This window comes from Macaca thibetana, chromosome 6 (genome assembly GCF_024542745.1).
Source record: "Macaca thibetana thibetana isolate TM-01 chromosome 6, ASM2454274v1, whole genome shotgun sequence".
NCBI classification, from domain to species: Eukaryota; Metazoa; Chordata; class Mammalia; order Primates; family Cercopithecidae; genus Macaca; species Macaca thibetana.
Window position 1 is genome coordinate 104,083,937 of NC_065583.1, and position 13,866 is coordinate 104,097,802.

Genomic DNA, 13,866 nt, shown 5'->3' on the forward strand with positions numbered 1-13,866 from the left:
TTGGAAACCGCTTGTTGGTGGAACAGTTAGAATATACACAAGATTTATCAATTAAGTTCACTGTCTTATATGGGCATGGTTTGCAGTACCCTAAAACAATTACAGTAGTAACAGAGATCACTGATCACCATGACAGATACAAGAATAAAAACATTTGAAATACTGTAAAAATTACCAAAATGTGACACTTACACAAAGTGAGCCCATGTTGTGAAAATGCCCCAATAGACTTACTCAATGCAGGGTGGCCACAAGCCCTTAATTTGTAGAAATGACAGTATCTTTGAAGCACAATGAAACAGAATGCAATAAAATGAGGTATACTTGTATTCTAATTTTCTGCCATGAAAAACTGTCTAGAGGGCAGTCTCCAGCCCTAGGGACTAGATTGCTTTTGTTTTCATGCATGCCCTAAAGTCAGAAAGATCGGGGATAACAGTATGATGGGAAATTCTCGTAGGGTCTCAAACCTGATGGTGTTCAGTAGTTGCAGGTAGACTGCTCCTAAAAGTTGGACTTTCGATTTAGAATAATGGATCAATGTATATTATGTACATTTTCTCCATTTCCTGCGTTTAGCTTTCAACACTTAATATACTTGCAATAGCAGAAGTAACACTACATAGTGTTACAATGTGTACAAATGCCTTGTCATTTTTATTTAAATATATTTATTACCTCAGTCTCTGGCTATATTCACAGAGCACAAGGGCACAGGATCATCCCTTCTGTTTCTCTCTCTATAGCTGAGTAGGTTCTGTGTGAACTGATAAGCTTGTTTTTTTGCCCCAGAATGCTAACCAGTCCTGACTTAGAGGGCAAGTAAATTTAAAAAACTTAAATTAGAAATAAAGAATGATCTTAGGAAATTATAGGGTCATTCTGGTCCAGCAATGTTTTATAACTAGCTTCCTCCTTCTCTTTAGTAGTCAACGGAAATTATTAAAGAGTGTTGCATTTTCCTAATACAGCCCCCTCAACACATGCCGTTTAAGTAAACAACTCCATGTAAGAGGCAGTTATAGTGGTTTTTATAATATAAACTATCTGATACAAACACCATCTGAAAGCCTGTATTTCTAACAAGTTGACTATATGGAAGAATAGACTAGTTCGCAGCTCAGAAGATTATAATGTAGATTACACTGGTAAAGAGCAGAAATTGTTAGTACTTAGCTGTCTTAAAGCATTTTTAAACATTTACACATTACTAATAAAAAGTTTGAAGTTAACATGAAATTTGACATAACACTGAGTAAGCTATAAATATTTCATGTAGAAGATGTCAGACACCTGATAAATGTTACTTACCAAATAGAACTGAAAGTGAGATGATCAGAAAAGGACTGTCCCTTGCCTCAAGCAAGCTTCTGAAGCCTAGGCAAGTTAGCTAGGTCCTTAATATGGGATTCTGGCATCTTGATTTTAATGTGCTCTGAAAACAAAGTGTGTGACTCATGAAATAAAGGACACTAAACCCCAAATTTGAAATTATGAAAAGTTTAGGCCAAAGAGGTAAAATAAAAACAGCTGTTGGGAATGAAAAATGGCTGTAGGAATTTAGTTACAAGTACTTCACAAAAACATTTTCATCACATTTACATCATACAGCATTACAATACAAAGCTGGCTGCTGTCCTGACCAAGCAAGTTCTCTTATCATCTAACAAAAATAATTTAGATACATTTCTTTGCATGGAATTGTCATATTTTTCCATTTTTGGTACAAAACATAGAAAAAAACATTGGCACATTATGTAGTGATAAGTCATTTTTTCCCCATGTACAAGTTCCAAGTATTCTGCATTCCAATTTGTATTGGAAAAAAGTAATTACTGATTCAATTAATTCAGTCTCTGTTTATACTTTTTAAAAATGCAGCATGAAGTACAGAGAAAGAAAAACGAAGTTTGTTTACGGGGTCTAATATAATACATAGGAAGGATCGGCTGGTAAAAGAGAAAAGAAAATCTCAAGTCTGACTTTATGTAGATCACAGAGTTGTGAAAAGAGCAGTATAAAAATATGCACTTGTGCTTTAGAAGCTTTTAGCATACAATTAATAGCTTAAAATAGTATTTACTGCCTCCCATATGCTTATTTTCTGATATATTTACACCGCACAATTTTAACATTGTTAAAGCTAATGGCATGATTTCAAATATAGATTGGTTAAAAATATCTGAACCTTGAAACTTCCCCTCCCTATCCCCTCCCAAAATATTACGTATATGTGGTGCATGGCACAATATACTCCATGGGCTTACACCCAGAAAATTTGGATTTTAATAAAAATTTTAAACATGTATATAAATTTTTTTTTTTTTAAGAAAAGCTTGTCCAAGGGCATTCAGATTTAATGGCTTTTATATAATACTTGTTATAGTGCCTCATGGCTGCCTCTGTGAGCCAGAAATAAGGGAAGCTCATGGATTCCCCAAAAATGAAATGCCACTTTTTCCCTCATCGTGGATGGCTGTTACCCCCTTTTACAGGAAAGGGGGTACAACACAGGCTGCTGATACCAGTCTAGAGAGGGCACCCACCAGCCAAGGCTGTGTTCTAACTTACGTGTCACACCATCGGCCAGAAGAACCATGTAGCCATAGAGGCTGTGAAGCTAACTAGTTTATCTGTAATTTGGTCCAAGTTATTTCACTTATTTTATGAATTTTTTTTTCCTTAGATATATCTGTTCAGATAAGCTTCTTATGAATCCTTCAGATCGATGCTCTTGAGGAAAATAGTCAAGCTAAACAGCAATGATGATTTTTATGGTAAAGGATGAGCTGAACACTAGCTAAGCCACTTAGTCACCATCCTGGGAGACTGAGCTCACAGGCACCAAGGCTTTGCTTCCTGTGGCCTGCTAGTTACAGTGAATCAGCTCCATGGATTGACAAGGGTACACCGTATGATAGCAGAGCAAAGGAGTTTGCCAAGTATTTGTTCTGTCATTAAGTATTCAAAAGGACATATATTTTTCTTCATGAAACATGACTTTCTAAAAATGAAATTTGGGGACTTGAATGATTCAAGGTCAAATATTAAACATTAGCTCCTTCACCAATACCTGTCATTATCATTAGAAAGGAAGGCCTCTTGTTTACGCTACTGCGATTCACAGTGTCCTTTGTAGGTCAAGAGGCCCCCTACTGTGGCTTGGCTTTAGCTGTCAGATGGAAGCCTCAGACTTTTGCACTTTAGGTCATCTAGTGTCTTCCAGTGTTTGTAGTTGTCAGCCAAATGTTGCATCAGGGCTGGCAGATGTGCAAAGGCTGCAAGGACAGAAAAGAATCAAAAGAAACCTGTGAAGTTAGACCCCAGGAGCGTTTATAAGCCTGGGGCTGTCTGGGACAAGTTTGGGATCAGAATTAGAGGAGGCATACCCTGGGTGAGGCCTGAGGCTGTTAAGTGAACACACTTAACATGAGGACAAGTCATTAAACACTAGTTGCTGAAATACAAACAGGTCCTTTTTGAAAAGCTGCTTATCAGAAGAACCTATGATTCAGAGTAAACTAAATACATTTTGCATTCTTCCTAGAGTTTCCTCCAATGATAGAATAAAACTGCAGTAGCTTCTGCAACATGTCCTTTGAAGAGGCAAAGACTCGTTTATCCAGTTAGCAAAAATCCATTGAGTCTTCTGCACACAAGCTTCTGTGCCAGCTGCTGGGGATGCAAAGAATGCACCCACCCAACTCGGCCACAAAAAGCTGACAGCCACATTTTAAAAAATATATTTTGTTTACCTTTAGGGTCACCCTATGTCACTAAAGATAATAAAGTATAACAAAATTTTCTTTGTGGGTGACAAAACAGTAACTGTCTTACCATCCCAAGCATCAAACATGTCTGTTATGAAGTAGTCAATGAAAGAGATCTGAGACTTGGGGATGCTGCAGGTATTCCGGTCAAACACTGGCATCACCACAGGTAGCCCCTGTCTCTTCTCTTCATCGGTCTGTAAGAAAAAAACACCATCACATAGGGCTGGAGGACATGCGAGACACTTTTACAGTAATATCCTGTTTCTCAGAACAACCCTGTGAAAATGGGTTATTATCCAGTTTTCTCAATGAAGACATAGGCTCAGCAAGGTCCTCAGACTTACGTAAGTCAGCTGAGCTACAGTGACTACACTCAGGCCTTCCCACTCTCAAGCCTCTTACTTTTCTTCTTTTGTTTTTGAGACAGAGTCTCATTCTGTCGCCCAAGCTGGAGTGCAGTGGTGCAGTCTCGGTTCACTGCAACCTCTGCCTCCCAGGTTCAAGCGATTCTTCTGCCTCAGCCTCCTGAGTAGCTGGGATTACAGGCACCTGTTACCATGCCCAGCTAATTTTTAGTAGAGATGGGGTTTCACCATGTTGGCCAGTTCACTGTCTTGAACTCCTGACCTCAGGTGATCTGCCTGCCTTGGCCTCCTAAAGTGCTGGGATTATAGGCACGAGCCCCAAGCCTCTTACTTTCTATGTGATACCATAGCATCTCCTGACATTTTGATCTCAGGGTACTTAGCCTCCTTGCTGTGATCTTTTATTATTGCAAAGTCAAAGCTATTTTCAATGTCATACAAACACAAATTCTCATACCAAAACTACTGACGTTTACACTGAGAAGAAGCAACAGTGGGTAAAACTGCTAACACCTTAGCATGACTCAATGAACTAGCACCAAACTGTATTAACAGCCATAGTCATTATATTATTCGCTGCCACATGTTTGCACTTTAAAAAGTTTCAGGCCGGGCCCACTGGCTCATGCCTGTAATCCCAGTAATATGAGAGGTCAAGGCAGGAGGATTGCTTGAGGTCTGGAGTTTTGAGGCTGCAGTGAGCCAGGACTGTGCCACTGCACTCTAGCATGGGTGACAGAGTGAGATCTTGTCTCAAATTAAAAAAACAAAACAGTTTCACTTAAGAATTACCTCTTTGAAGCAGTAAGAGTTATTGTATTGAATCTTGACCTTTGAAGTACATGTCTCTGTAATATTCTGTGTGATGAATGTGATGAAATGGGAGTACACGTGCACTTGCACTGCATACCAAAATCTGCTGGTCATCTTGTGGAAAAGCACTTATGCACTTGAATTGAGATGAACCAGCTGCTTTTATCCATGGAGCATTATTTTCACTCGAAAGAATGACTGTCAAACTATGATTGTTCAGATGTGGGTATTAGCCATGCAGCTTTTGAGGTGTGTGGAAATCTGAGTGTTATGCACATTAAAGTAAGGCCATCATTCATTGAGCTGAATATTAAGATCCATATTTCCTGGTGGTATATTGAGCCAGAGGCCAGCTCAAAGGCTTCATTTGTAACTTTCATTTTTAGGTCACCCTGGCTTATGAACATTAGTACATTCCTTTTTGGGAAAAGGACACCTAAATAGGAAGCTTATATCAAAAAACTTAAAAGCACATTTTTCTCATTCTCCATTCACACTGAGAATAACTAGGAGTAGTACTTCAGGTCCTCGCTCTGTGGGTCCAGGGAAGCCCACTGATGAGCAGCTTTTGGCTTGGCTTGCTCATTTCAGGTCAGTCGATCAAGCAGCCTTAAAATATCCACTGGTGTTCAAGGAGTCATTTGATCCCCACCCCCTTCCTGTTCTCTCTGGAAAGCTCAGAACTACCTGTCCTACTTTTCTTCAATTCAGGGGCTCTCTTCCCAGAAAGCTGCAGTTTACTTACTGGATTTCATGAACAGACACTTCTCTAAAGACGGACGACATACAAGCAGCCAACAGACGTTAAAAAAAAAAAGTCCAGGCTGGGCGCAGTGGCTCACGCCTGTAATCCTAGCACTTTGGGAGGCCGAGGCAGGCGGATTGCCTGAGCTCAGGAATTCGAGACCAGCCTGGGAAACACAGTGACACCATCTCTACTAAAATACAAAACATTAGCTGGGCGTGGCAGCGTGCATCTGTAATCCCAGCTACTTGGGAGGCTGAGGCAGGAGAATTGCTTGAACCTGGGAGGTGAGGGTTACAGTGAGCCGAGATCATGCCACTGCACTCCAGCCTGGGCAATGGAGCAAGACTGTCTCCAAAAAAAAAAAAAAAAATCCAGCATCACTAATCAGACATGCAAATCAAAATCACAATGAGATACCATCTCAAACTAGTCAGAATGGCTATTATTAAAAAGTCAGAAAATAACAGATGTTGGCAAGGTTGTGGAGAAAAGAATGCTTATACACTGTTGGTGAGAAATAAATTAGATCAGGTAGCCCCTGTGAAAAGCAGTTCGGAGATTTCTCAACTAGAAATAGAAATTGCTATTCAACCCAGCAGTCCCATTACTGGGTATATGCCCAAAGGAAAATAAATCTTTGTACTGAAGAAACACCTGTACTTGCATGTTTATGACAGCACAATTCATGGTAGCAACGACATGGAATCAACCCAGGTGCCCATCATTATTGGACTGGATGAAGAAAATGTGGTGCATATATACCATGGAATACTATGCAGCCATAAAAAAAGAATGAAATCATGTCATTTGCAGCAACATGGCTAGAGCTGGAGGCCATTATCCTAAAGTGAAGTGATATAGAAACAAAACCAGATACCACATGTTCTTTCTTAGAAGTGGGAACTAAACATTGGGTACACACAGTGGCAGAAACTGGAACAGTAAACACTGGAGACTTCAAAAGGAGGGAGGGAAGGGGGCAAGGGTTGAAAAACTCCTTATTGGGTACTATGTTTACTACTTGAGCCATGGATCATTAGAAGCTCAAACCTCAGCATCAGCAATATACCCTTTTAACAAACCTGCACATGTACCCCAAATCTTAAACATACTGGGTCCACTGCTGGCCACTCCCCTTCATGGTCTTCCTAGGTATCATCTATTCTTTATCTTGCCCTTATTTATACTGCCACCATAGTACATTTCAGCCATGCAGACCCCACAACATTCACTACTTGTGGCTACTTGTTTGTCACCCACACACCCATCGGTGCTTAGAGTCTTTTCTCTGGAAGTAGGGCTGTTTCACATGTTCATTTACAGTCCACTGCTTTCTAGATTTCTCTCCTTTAACGCCTCTTTACACTGTCACAGTAAAAGTGAACTACATATTGCTCCTCTTTATATAAAAATTGTTTTCCCTCCCCTTGTTAATTTTGCTCAGAATGCTTTGTTCTTCCAGAGTATTTTCCTATTCCCACATTTCTGTAGCCCCCCCCCCCCTTTTATCTAGGAAAAAAAGTCTGAACTCCTGTCGCACTTAACATAAACTTCCTTGAGATACACTTCATTTTTTACCAACATGTGGACCTATCTGCATCTCTTCCCCCACTGGACTGGGAACTTCCCGTGGCTGCGATGTCTTCACTAATGCTTGTGTTCCCATAACCCACCATGGAGACACCCAGGAATAACCTAATGAATGAATGGAAGATTTCTCAGTTTTTGTACAAGTTCTGGATCGAACAAATTGAAGATGAAAAGTTACTTCCAAAGGCTCAGTTTATCCTCCTCCTAGAGAGACTCTGGTTAGTGATCAGCCCATCGGTCAGTTTCTGAGGGAACCAGAAGTCTACCCCAGGAGGGGGTAAGCTGCTTTCTTCTAGGGAGGAGTGGTTAACTAATTGGTAAAAAGTTAACTGGAGAATCCCCCAGGATTTCCATGACCTGGGGCCCATTCCCAGAGGGGAAGTGGAGCTTCCCTGGAAAGATGGCGCACCTGTGCAAAATACTCCTCAGAGATCCTCCCAGCCCATTCAATGCACAGGTCCAAGGGGCGGCACGGGTTGGCCACGTCAGCACACTTAATCATCATGCGTTTGATCAGGATTTGGTTTTCAGGGAAGTTCTTCCCGGCAGGGTTGCATTCACAGTCGCTGCCCTCAATCTGGAAAACAGATGGTCGGATCAGGGTTGGTTCAAGATGATGGTGAAGCCCACGAGGGCTGACTCACCTGGCATTCGATGGTAATCACCGAGCACACAGGTGGGACTGGGACTCAGCGAAGGCAGCTTTTTTTAAAATTCCATATATAATATACCAATACATTCTTTAAAAAAAAAAAAAATGCTGATACAGTCTTAAAAGACACTCAACACCGAGTTTGAAAGCTGAAAGTCCCTATCACCATCTGTCTACCCCTCACATCCGTTTTCTTCCCTAGAGGTAACTGCTGTAGCAGTTTTGTTTTTATTTTGAGCAATTTGATACGTAATCTGAGAGGGAATTTCTCCCAGTTTATAAAAAAAAAAAAAAAAGTGTAAAAGCAGAGCTTTTAGCTACTTTAATCCATTTAAAGTAGGGCAATGGCACATGCATGTAACCTTCAATTATTTCTTGATTTCTACTACTTATGCCTACCAGCTCCCTCCCTCCTATGACCTGTCCCACCCCCAACTCACCCACTCCCTCACACTTTGGTTCTCCTAAGGCATGTGTCCACTCATGTTTTCTTGGCTGTTCTTCTGACTGGCTGGTAAGTGAGCAAGGTACGTGTGGGGTTCTTGGAGTAGAAAGTGGTCAGGAGCAGGTGTGTTCAGCCATGTTTAGAAAGACTGGTCCACACCTAGTGGTGATGTCAGTGTCCTCAGCCATGTGGCCAAGACACGAGTTGGTGCACACAGATGCAGTCACAGGCCATTTACATAGAACCTGAAAGATTGTTATTCTCCACTTTTAAAGACACCATCAAATTGATTGTGTGCAAACAGGTCTCCAGAGCTGTGCCAAGCCAAAAGGCTGCATGACATTTGGGGGATTTTAGACTGGACCTATTTATTAGACTATCAATGTGCAGAATATGTTCTGGAGGTTTTTGATTCCTTATCAAAGTAATACTGTTTACTATAAATACTGCAGTTAATAGTAAGTTTCAATGCAGAGTTGGGGGCTTACATGGGTGGATGACCTTCCCAGTTCTGAAGTTCTATGAATCTGTATACTTTTTCTTCTCTAAATCCCCAGATCCTTGCTCCCGTAAGTCCTCTGTGGAAGGAGAGGGCTCTGGTGTTGTGCTGTGGAATCCCTGGGGGAAGGGGCTTAATAGGTGAGGTGGACACTGTCCCTCCATCCAGACTGGTCATGGGATGGGTCCTACACAGATAGTCTCCTTACTGATCAAGTTACGATGATCATTCGCATCCATCCACTTTGCCAACCTCTGCTGCTCAACAGGAATGAGTGGAAAGCTTTTCTAGCTTTATGGAGTTATGAACAGCTTCATGGCTTCAGAGAACAGTGGATCTTATTAGGTGTGAACCTTCTGTTTCATGTTCCTAAAACCCAAATTGGTAAGGACCTTAAGGCAGGTCCTAGGTACATGAGTAGGTTTTAAAAAAGGAAAACAACAAATGCTTCTGCTTTCCAGTCACTCCCAGTTTTATGACAGTCTTCAGGTACTGGTATGCTTTTAATGTGAATCAGCAACATTCTTTGTTCTTGAAAACACCCTCCAACTTTGAGGTTTTCCAAGAGCTCAGTGAACAGAGAAGTAAAGGCTTTGGATTCTCTAAAATACCACCATTTATGCCAGTCTCTGCTCGTCTGCAGCTCCTTCCATATTCTTTGGGCCCAGCTTTTTCGGTCAGTACTGGCTTTTTCTCAGGGACTTTCTTTCAAGGAGCTCAGAGTTGCTGTGGACACAGTTTATTCTCATCCCCAAGGAAAGCAAGTGGCTAGTCCTTTCAGCCCTTTACCAACTCCAAGCAAATAACCACCTTGCATTTGAGTGGGAGAGAACATGCTTTGGGGCCAGAGCAGGCTCTCATGGGAACGTACTTGGATGTGCCTTACGGCATGGAAAGCAGCACTCACCTCAGCTGCCATTGGCTTGTTGATGCTGTTCACAAACTTATTCACATGTTCAAAATGTTTTGTCATCTCTGTTGCCAAAACCATGTCAATAATAGCCTGGCGCAGCGTTCGATAATGGTTCCTAAAATAACCAGAAGACAAAGGGGCTTGTTCACAGTGTGTCTCGAATTATAACTATTCTGCCACCATTTCACTACACTCCTCACAACCCAAGAGGAAGCTGCGGCACAGAGTTAAGAAATGTGTGCAGATCGCAAGAAGAGTTTACCTGCTCGTCCTCCCAATAACCAAGACCTGCAGATGCTACTCCATTTTCCCCAGTGATAGCTGACGCTTATGTGATTTACGAGTATTTTTAAAAAGACAGAAGGTACCTGTCACATGGTGGACATTTATCTGACAAGGTGATTCCCTTCTCCCTTCCCTTGAGAACATCAAAACAGTACGGTGGCAGGAAATGGTAGGCTGATACAGCAGCCACATAAGCTGGCGCACTGCACTCTGTGCAAACACAGTGATTGCCATTGCAGAATGGCCACGGCGTCCTTCAGTGATGGCAATGGAGGATTTTCCTGTTAATAAGTACTTCCCTAGATTGCAGCGGACAGAAGTTGTAATGAATGAAGCAACAACCGTGCCCTAAAGTAACCATCCAATTCTGTTGTCGTTTTCTAACTTCAAGAGCCAGAATGGCTCTTGAATAAAATTGGCTACTGGAAAGAATTTTCTGCAAAAGTTTAAAAACCCATCCTTGATACTCATGAAACTGAAGCCAAAGATGGAATAACTCACCTCCATGTTTTCCCAGTTTTCTGGAGACCAAACCAACAGGTTCACGTAGACCAGCGGTCCTGAGGCCTGAGGGCGCTCCATGTTCTCTGTACACTGCCCCCTCCCAGGCATCTGTGCACCAGCCTGGCTGGTGCTGTGTGGGAAATACCCACAGCCTGACCGCAAGGTGCTGGCAGGCAAGAGGACCTGCTCACATCTAACCCACTGTCATCAGCGGAGAATGCAGGGCTGGGGGAACCTGACTGACCCTTCATGCTCCTGCTCTGTGGGACCTACTCATAAGGGAGTATTTTAAGCAGCCGGAAATTGAGCTAGGGAAAGATGGGGGTGGATACATTTTCCTCAAGTTGCACAAAAGACAGGATGTCCTCGTAGGAGGGTAAAAATATCTGGTGTACTTAGTAATAATACAATCAATATTTATGTAGTGTTCTGCAGTGTATAAAACATTTTTATGAACTCACTGAAGACCAAATGTGATTTCAAAACATAAAGGCAGTCTGAAAAGTCAAATTGAGTTAAGGGCAAGGTTATTTTATCATCTGATACAGTGGGACAGCTATTATTTTCCCTTTCCCCTAAGAGGAAGCTAAGTATTTGGGAAAACTGAGTTTCCCACTTAAACTTCACAAACTTGAGCACAGGAGCCCAAGCATAACAAACCTGTCAATATTCTTGAAAATGTTGCATTTGGTGTCCTTGACGGTGAGCTGGAAGGCCAGGGCGGTGTGGTGACTCTCCAGAACAGCAGTGTCATTGTAGAGCACAGCAAGCTCACTGCCTGCATTGCAGAGGAAAGAGTTGGTCCTTCCCGGGTGATCCACATCATGGACCGTGGCGGCAATGAGGGCTGCCACCTCATCCAGCTGATCGAGGCTTCCCTGGGATACGGGGAGGCAAGGTTGAGCATTACCACTGGATCTTGGAGACCCACATCCATCCTTGTCTGTGCAGAGGGTCAGGTCAGGGGACGTGGGATTTTCAGAACGTTTTTAGCCGGTTGAGCCTTCTGACCTCCTAGATGCGGAGAGGCGGCCTCGGACATGCAGCATTGCTTTACTGTGCTGTCTGTTATCAGGAGGGAAACCTGAGCCACAGTTACAACAGACAGCTTAATTCTTTCTCCAGGGGCCATCAGTTGCTTCTGCAGGAAGAGGCCAAACAAGCCTTTTGAATTGCCCACTGTACGGTGTTTCTGCCACAGCAGAAAGTGGCCTATGTTCACAAATATTACCAATTTGCCTAGTTCTGAAAAGATTTTGAGTGTGCATGTAGCAAATGGCTCAGATACAACAAAACTATTCATACAATGGTGAAATGACTAGAGCTGTAAAAGAGTAAAAGAGTACCAAGTAAAAGAGGACCAAGCAGTAAAAGAGGACCAAGGGGAAGAAGAAGAACTTTGCCAGGAAAATTAAGGCTAAGGGGGTTCTTGCAACTAAGAACAAAATTCAGCTCTGGGCTAGCAGGCAGCAAAGGCAAAAAGGGAAACCCTATTTTGAAAGCTCTCATTATGTAATTAAAGAACACAAACCAGAGCATCCGGGGATACAAGTGTTTTCTGAGCCTGCAGCTTTAGGAGGGAGTTATCAGATGGGCTATGTTATATAAGAGATGCTGTACTAGGAATTTATTATTTATTGAGTGCCTACCACGTACCAATTATCGCTGCATAGTGCCAGAGCTGCAGCAATGATTTACACTGGCACAGCCTGCACAAGGAAGTTTGTAATGTAGAGGGAGAGAGACAAATACATTTAAAAACACAAACAGAAGTAACTTGCTGTGAGATGTGCTAAGAAAGAAAGTACAGATGCTTTGGGAGTATAACCATGGGGCCTGGTCTAGTTTAGGGCAGCACTGTCCAATGTACGTTTTGCGATGACAGAAATGTGTTGTATTTGTGCTATCCGATAGAGTAACTCCTAGTCACATGCAGCTACTGGACACTTGAAAGGTAGCCAGTGCAACCAAGGAACTGCATTTTAAATTTTATTTCATAGCCATGTGAGACTGATGGCTACATATCAGATAACATGAGTCTCGAGGGTGGTCACTTCCAAGGAAGTGATTTTTCTGCTGAGCCTGAAGGAGAGGTAGGAATTGTCCAGGCAACAAGCAACAAGAGGGGAATTCCAGGCAGAAAGAACAGCCTGCATGAAGCTCCTGAAGTCAAATGAAAAAAGGTCTGTTCAGGAAACGTAAGCAACATCATTGCGGCTGAAGGGACAGTGAGTGAGAAGGAAAGTGGTCCCCAGGATACGGGGGGTGGGGTGGGTCATCATTTTTGGTATTCCCAAAATTTGCTCTCCTAGGCCTGCAGGAGGATGAACGGCTGCTCAGGTGAGGAAGGTGAACCTGTAGCTCAGCCCTGTCCTGCAACGGCACCCTGATGGCCAAGGGGCTGCACATGTTTGTATTGGTTTAGCAGGCTTTCCCGAAAGCTCTGTCTCCACCAGAAGGGAGCCATTTCCATTCCTGACGCTGACCCCATGGAGCTGGTGAGCAACACTGGGGTGACCCCAATCAACACAACTAGGCTTCCTGAGTAGGGACAGCAGAAGTTACTCTTTTCAGCTCTTCTCAGAGATTGATTCTGCAGTGCCCAGGGCAAGCAAGCATGATTTGGCCATTTCACTGCTGGTGGAGAGAGGCCACGGTCACCTGCAGGCACGTTCAGCGATCTCCAAGCTCAGGACCCAGGACAGCCCCAACCTGGGCTCTGCCTTCACTGACTGTACCTGAGCAGTGAGAACCCACAGGGCCCAAACTCTGGGCCTCCAGCTAGTGCCCCTGTGGTATGTTCAATCCTGCTTGGAGTCTCAGGCCTGTTTATTTTTTAATTCTTCAATGAAAGAGATTCAAGTAACTGGGGTAGAAAACATAAACAGCACTAGATGAAACATGCCTTTTCTTCCAGCTAACACTGACTTAAACCATGCCCTCAGTGACTTTTACAAAGATACCAATAATGGGTCCTGCAGTTTAGGTGGGCACCAACAAGGCCTTGTCAGACCAGAAATGGCTGGGAGGTAGGGAAGGAAGACAGGCCAGCTCACTAGCAGACGACAGAAGCAAGGCTCTATGTCAGGGAGGGGCTATCCGTGGAAGAAAACCCCACCAAACCCGCAACTGGCGAAATTCCAGTCCCGTGCAGTTACCTCTGCATGGTTTTTTCCTTCCCTAACCAGTAGGAGTAGATTTGGATCACACTGAGGAAAATTGGCCAGAAGGGTTTCATTCTAGATCTGCTTTTCCAATAGTTGCTTAGTCAGGATAAAT

The 13,866-nt window shown here is 42.9% G+C and overlaps 1 protein-coding gene across 10 annotated transcripts in view; it reads right to left on the reverse strand.

Moving 5' to 3' along the window:
• Positions 1-1,484: 1,484 nt before the first annotated feature.
• PDE8B (phosphodiesterase 8B) overlaps positions 1,485-13,866 on the reverse strand; it is a 344,936-nt gene continuing 332,554 nt past the window's right edge. For all 10 annotated transcript variants that reach the window (XM_050795661.1, XM_050795657.1, XM_050795656.1 and 7 more), the window contains 5 exons: positions 11,248-11,465; positions 9,793-9,913; positions 7,699-7,866; positions 3,838-3,967; positions 1,485-3,278 (listed from right to left, as the gene is read on the reverse strand). In XM_050795661.1, the coding sequence (XP_050651618.1) occupies positions 3,169-3,278; positions 3,838-3,967; positions 7,699-7,866; positions 9,793-9,913; positions 11,248-11,465 (747 nt within the window). In that variant the 3' untranslated portion in view covers positions 1,485-3,168. The remainder of the gene's footprint in view (positions 3,279-3,837; positions 3,968-7,698; positions 7,867-9,792; positions 9,914-11,247; positions 11,466-13,866) is intronic.